The sequence below is a fragment of the Bombyx mandarina genome, chromosome A1, assembly GCF_030267445.1.
Source record: "Bombyx mandarina strain Sakado chromosome A1, ASM3026744v2".
Lineage (NCBI taxonomy): Eukaryota > Metazoa > Arthropoda > Insecta > Lepidoptera > Bombycidae > Bombyx > Bombyx mandarina.
Window position 1 is genome coordinate 20,066,916 of NC_143234.1, and position 6,681 is coordinate 20,073,596.

Consider the following 6,681-nt stretch of genomic DNA (forward strand, 5'->3'; position numbering starts at 1 on the left):
CAAAGATATGTATCGATTAAATTGTAAGAAAAATAATACGAAATAGCACATTATACACGGATAATTAAATGCTACATCACATAAACTTACAGGGGCCGGCAGAAAGGTATTCTAAACCGAACCTATTCAGGAATAAAAGCGAAAATCGCCTGACCCTGTATTGCTCATGAAAATAATTTTGTATGTTCTTATTTATTATAACTAATGGAATTACACAGTTACAGTTACATAATCGAAATCGTTGGACTATAAATATTGTCGAGGAAAGGTAGTTTTACATTCAGTCAACATAATGGAATTTCTGATAATATTTGTGGGGGTAAATTTCTATTATGAATTCATTGTATTATTCATTATTCGTTACATTATATAATTCACTTATTTCTTCGGGTTAAAACATCGTATTTTCTTTTTGATCATTATCTTTTTCCATTCATAAAAACCGTTGAATCTTTGATCTGTAAACGAGAAATTAATATGAGAACTTATGGTTGTGACTTGGGCCTACTTTCGGATTTTAATTTATACTACCTTGAGTTTTCGTAACATCTGGATATGAAAGTCCAAGGAAATGTGAAAACGTGTGAAAAAGACTTGGACTGTGTGAAAGAGTCAAAAGGGTGTGAGTGCAGAGATGGCTTATGATAAGTCTGAATGGATAAAGAGAGCTTGCTTCGCCGAACCCACATACTGGGATAAGGGCTAAAAGAAGAAGAGTTCTCGTAACAGCAAGGAGACATTTGGTCTATGTCTCTGTAACAGAGAACGCCAATGTGTTATCTGTCTTCATATCTGTGTTTTTCGTCAGCTTAGGTAAACAGAATCAGAGTCCGAATAGATGTTGATATCTAATGATTTATTGTAAGTATACTTATCAAGGTGATGAGAAGCAAAAGGGTCCTCTGGTAGTCTGTTCCCGGAGATTATTGAATGGACAGAATAACCTGTACGCCGTTCTCATCTAAGTCAGATTCGATCTTAATTCGCAGTATAGTAAGTACGATGAGTACGAAACTTTAAACTGTTTTAAAAGAATGGTGAAGGAACACTACTTATCTTCTTAGTGCTGTTTGCATCATCATTTAATTTTGTTATTTCCATACTGTTGATGTATTATGTGTATGCAAGTATATTAGTATGTATTGTATGTAAGTATGTATATTGGTATATATTTCATATTATATGTAAACGGTATATATTTTCTATAATAATGTATTATCTGTAGTACACCGCAACATACCTGCTATATTTTTTATATTTTTCAGAATTTCTATAAATTAAACGGTTGTCTGGAAGAGATCGCTCTTAGCGATAAGACCGCTTATTGTACAAATGTATCTGCTTTTAGATTGTTTTTGAATGTAAATTGTGTTTTGGTGTGCAATAACGTGTATTCTCTCTCTCTCTCTCTCTACGATGATCAATCCATGTGAGTATCAAGCTGATGGAAGTTTCTATATTAAATATATTTTATGCTGTTTATTTCACAGGTCCTCCTCGCGGCATCAGCGACCGCTGATCAAGATGGTAAGCAGATGACAAAATAAAAATTTGATAGTAGTATGTGTAGTGTTCTCAGGTAGTTGTCGTGGCCAAAATGATAAGTCGAACGGTGTAATTGTTTAACTATGTAATTGTACTATGTACTTTATAATTATTTAACTATGCTTGTATTCCAATTCTGCAGGCAGGCTCCGTTTTTTCTAAGAAGACATATAAGTGCCTAACACGACAGACTTTCACGACGAAGGAATAACATTCACTATGTTATAAAAAATAATACTGTCTAATTCACAAATTAAAAAACAATACCCGGTAACCATTTGTTTTTATTTCTCATTAAACAGTGGCTGAAGATGTTCCCAGTCGCAGATATCTACAAATTATTGAACAAAACGTTAAAAGACCGAATCCTTACGAGATTTTGAAGCCGTGGCCATACGGAAGTCAACGCGATGTCGTCTCTAAATCAGTGAGGGTAGATTACAATCCGCTAGATACTAATGTCAACTCTAATGTAAACGGAAACAATGCTATGAAGATCGCAAATCTCATGTCAGTCATGGCCAAAAACTCGGTTGCAGATCAAAATGCAGGACGCAATGGTTTTGGCCAAGAAGTCAACTCACAAATTCGTATGTATCATGTTCCAAGCTCTGAAAATCAAAATTCGTTCAGTGTTGTACTCAAAAAAAGAATGTCACCCGAAGGAGAAATTGAAACCGTTGAATACAAAGTACCGGACCAATATATCCAGCCCCAGGATCTCCGAAGCAATAGTTTGAATAATGTTCAGTCCCTATCGAGTTACAAGATAACAGATACTTTAAGAGAACCAAACAAGTTTGTCGCAGAACAAGAGTATGCCTCCAGTAAGTACATGCATAAAGCACCGAACACGTATATTGATTCTCAGTTAAAGCTCGGAAGCAATACGCATGATGAAATACGTGACGAATCAACTTCGGGATCGGTAGAATACAAAGAAGACGCTGAATTAAATTATATAAGAGCCGAAAATCTGCGTGGCGGTGCTTACAGTGATGAGTACGCAAAACAAAAGAGATTCTATGAATCGCACAGTAATAGTTTGAATCACGATCAATATAAAGCTATAAATCAGGAAGCAGGATACAACATTGATGGACAAAGGCAGTTGGATCCTACATTTTTAGAATCTGATATTGAAGTGGTTAGTGAAAAAAAAGAAAATTATAGTCCATATGACTTATACGATAAACGAGAGAACGTGATAAAAGATAGGTATACCTATGGTCACAGTCCTGCTCAACGTTATCAAAACGCTTTTGCAGTTAATAGTTACGGCTCTGGAAAGAATAAACTGAAACCGTATTACGGAAATTACTTCGAAAACTATCAACAGCCACAAATCGTAGATACCACGCAAAGTATGCAGGAAAAAATAAATTTCAATACTGAGAGCGTCAGTCCAGACTTTGAATATAAAAGCAAAATGAAAAACTATCAAAACTATGTAGACGTTCAGCAAAAACCGTACGGTAATAATGAACTTGATAGGTTTAAAGGCACTGCAGGATATACCCATTACGAAAATCCATTAACCAGAGTTGATAAAAAACAAAACTATATTAATTACGAACAACAATATTACCCAACCAGTTCATCTGTTCGAGACAGCAAGGGTTCGATAAAATTAACTGAGTTAAAAAAAAACAATGTTAATTATCAAGCCGGCACAGTGCTCCAGGAGTTCCAAGATACAGAGGAATTAAAAAACCAGTACAATTCTAAAGTAAATTTTGTTGCACCAATTGATAAATGGGGCCAAACTAAAGAAGAAACCCTTAGTGCTTTAGAACGTGGAATATTAATAGATCTTATAGCGCAAAGTATAAATAAATTTAGGATTACACTGAAGGAACTTCAAGTCGCAGGTGCTCGTTTTGGAAATATGCAGTGCGCTGAAAATGGTTCGCTCTTACGACGAGCTGCAGCGACGAAATTAGCACAGGATGATTCGAATTCAAATTCGCTGAAGTTCAAAGCCAGACAAACAGAAAAAGTTAAATCGAAATTAAATATTCCCACTATCTTTGGAAATGAACAGATAAAAACAGAAAACGAAGATGACGTAGAGACTCAGTTTTCAGTAAAGGAGAAATTCAGTCCAAACATGAATAATAATAATCAATTTAATTACATGGCAAGCGATAAAAAGTTAGAATTGATGCAAAGTCAACAATTACCGTTGAACTATCAAGAATTTATCATCGGAGAACAGTCAAGATTTGAGCCAGCGCACCTTAAAGAAGAACAAGGCGCATATCAATTTACTTCAGTGAATAATCCAACTGGCTATCAAATTGGCTTGTATCAAGGAAACAAAATTGATTTTACTTCATTAGGCGAACAGAGGATTATCGACCAAAGAGTTCCTTATAATCGTGAAGTCATCGAGAATAGCTCCAATGAAAGATTTAACGAAGAACACAAGATGTCGATAAGCGGGCAATTAAGCAGCTCTAACCAAAATATGCCAGAAAAAAATTACCAGAATTTGAGGTATAAAGCTCAAATTAAAGACGATTACGATCGAAGGGACAGCCAAACCATTAAGAATTCCATCTTCATTAACAATAAATATAATTTAAACAACGTCAACGATCGGTTTTCAATTGCTAGTGTACTAAAAGATTCTATGGGGAGCTTATCCGATGAACAAATATTCGTGATGCAGCTCAACTCGATCGACCAGAACAACAATTTGCCACTGCTGAGGGAGAAACTCATCGAACTCCTTAAAATGATTAGATCAAAATGGACGTATCTACAGAAATTCATAAGTATAATTTTGAGACTGGACAATGGAAACTGTTTCGTGAACAGCGATCAGCTAAAGGCCTTGTTTAATAATCAAGCTTATAGTGATTTGGAAATGACGAAAGTAGGTTACGGAAACGTTTACATGAAGTATTATCCGTGTAGAATCGGCACTCAAGTGATAACTCCTTGTGATCGTTGTTTCTGCAAATACAATGGAGTCTCGGTCTGTCAGAAAAAAGTGTTTTGTGGACGCTGAGGTGAGTCAGTTTTTATCTAATATTCGTCAGCGTAATCGTCGTGGCATTCAGGCTAAAAAATTATTGACCCCAAAACACCAGAGTTCAAGTGTTATCGCAGGAATATATATATCCATGTCTAACACGTGTCGCATAACTTTTGAGATAAAGTAACAAAATAGTGTAGTAAAATAATATCCACAAATCTATTTGATAGGTAAAGATTATTGTGAGCTCGCACTGGTAGGTACCATCATAATTATGAACATGAGTAACTATGAATATTATTCAACATTGAAGGAAGAGATACTTTTTTTTGAATATGACTGAATTCCCGACATCACCTCCAAGGTGGGTCGCGCAATCCACCTTATGTAGGGGTCGCCAGGACCACTTAACACCAGGTGGTCAGGGTGGTTTGCTTATCCTTGGACTCGCGGTCTACTCCGAACATCTGCAGACCGCCAAGTCTCATATACCCCGTGTGCCTCCAAGGCGTGGACATCTCGTATGAAGTTTGGCTCCCTGCCCGTAAAAAGGGTGGTTGGCTTATTTATATATATATCTGTTTAATTTGCTGTCCTTTTAAATCATATGGAATAAATCTCATGCAACGCAAGCGTGGGTCGCTAATTTAACTGTAGATTGAACTACCGGTAAGGCGTCTTATGAATCCGCACGGATAGGTACCACCATTCCGCTTATTTCAGCCGCGAAGCATTTTATTTTGAAGAGCGGGGCAGCCGTTGTACTACAGAAGTGAGGTTTAGAGCTCGTGTCTAAATTTAGTGGTAGCACTATGTTGTTGATGTCTAGGGGTTCCAGTAACAAGCACGTGTACCGTGAGCAATAAAAACTGTTTATTTAGTTTTAAAGTTAAAGTACCTGAATTGCGAATACTATTTATTGATTACCTCATTTCCATTCCAAGCTGGATATTTATAATTATTTATTTTCAGGTTAACATAGATAGATAAATGAAGTTACAGCGAGAAATAAATGTCGGCTTATCAATTTGAGGGAATTTGGTTTGAATTTTTAATAAAATTTTTGAGCATTTACACGCTTTTTGTTTTTAATCCGCCATCATTGCGTACAGTCACATATCAAATATAATTGTTTATGTACACAACATAATCATATCTGCAGATAGTTTACCAAATTTGAAAATTCGAAGTTCCATTGTAACTAGGTAGTTATTTTTAAAACTAGTCTTTAAATGGTTTTTAAAAGTAGACAGTATTACGGTTTATTTGATTGATGGTGAGTTGCGCCGTAAAATAATCCTCAAAGCATTGCTCCATCAGTTAAAGTTCCTGAGGTTATGATTTGTAAAGTATGGGCCTTTGTCTGCTGTGAAATACTGCTGCTCTCGAAACTCGCATAGGTATGGTCAGCTCATCCACTTGGCCGGTTACGCTGGCATAACCACCTACGTAACCAGCGTCAGTACGAAAAAAAAGACATTTAGTGTTGTCTTGGTAGTATCACAACCCCCAGGCACAGCCTACTGATTTTCTCGCCAGATCTTCTCAGTGGGTCGCGTCTCCGATCCGGTGGTAGATTGTGCGAAGCACGGCGATTGCTAGGGTTCGTGTAAGCAACGTCGTCAGTTTTGAGCCCCGTGAGCTCATCTACTAGTTAAGGTTACGCTGGAATAGCCTCTCAAGGCTACCAGATTAGGTAGGAAAAAAAAAAGGTAGTATCACTGGTCTTGCCAGTGCCACTTCCCATTTATTTTCGTGCAAGATTGTAAAACACTCTGTATGTTTCTAATATGTTACGGGATGGAATAGTTGAACTGTAAAGGTATGCCTGTTGGATGTGGAGTGGCGGCGATATCAAATATTTGTTGGGTGCTCGACTGTGCGCCGCGGTCGTGCTAAGACCAAGTAAGGATAATGTGGATAACGAATAAATAAACGAATAAATAATAATAATATTTAAATTAAAGTTTTGTTTGTTCTTGATTTTTGAATCTTTAATTTATTAATTACATTGCGCGATTTGTTTTTATTGACTTTTCTGTATATACCATCGTGTGTTAATAATAACCATCATATTAATTGTTCACGGTTTGAAAGTTGGTTGTGAGGGTAATTCATGTTTTAAAGTGTTGTCCAAGAACATGAACGTTTTT

General features: G+C 36.4%; 1 protein-coding gene across 1 annotated transcript; it reads left to right on the forward strand.

The window, feature by feature from the left end:
- The first annotated feature begins 239 nt into the window (after positions 1–239).
- LOC114242711 (uncharacterized) lies at positions 240–5,602 on the forward strand. Its single transcript, XM_089739317.1, has 3 exons — positions 240–319; positions 1,491–1,527; positions 1,848–5,602. Exons 1-3 carry the CDS (start codon positions 293–295, stop codon positions 4,559–4,561), a joined length of 2,778 nt encoding a protein of 925 aa, XP_089595443.1. The 5' UTR covers positions 240–292; the 3' UTR covers positions 4,562–5,602.
- The last annotated feature ends 1,079 nt before the right edge of the window (positions 5,603–6,681 follow it).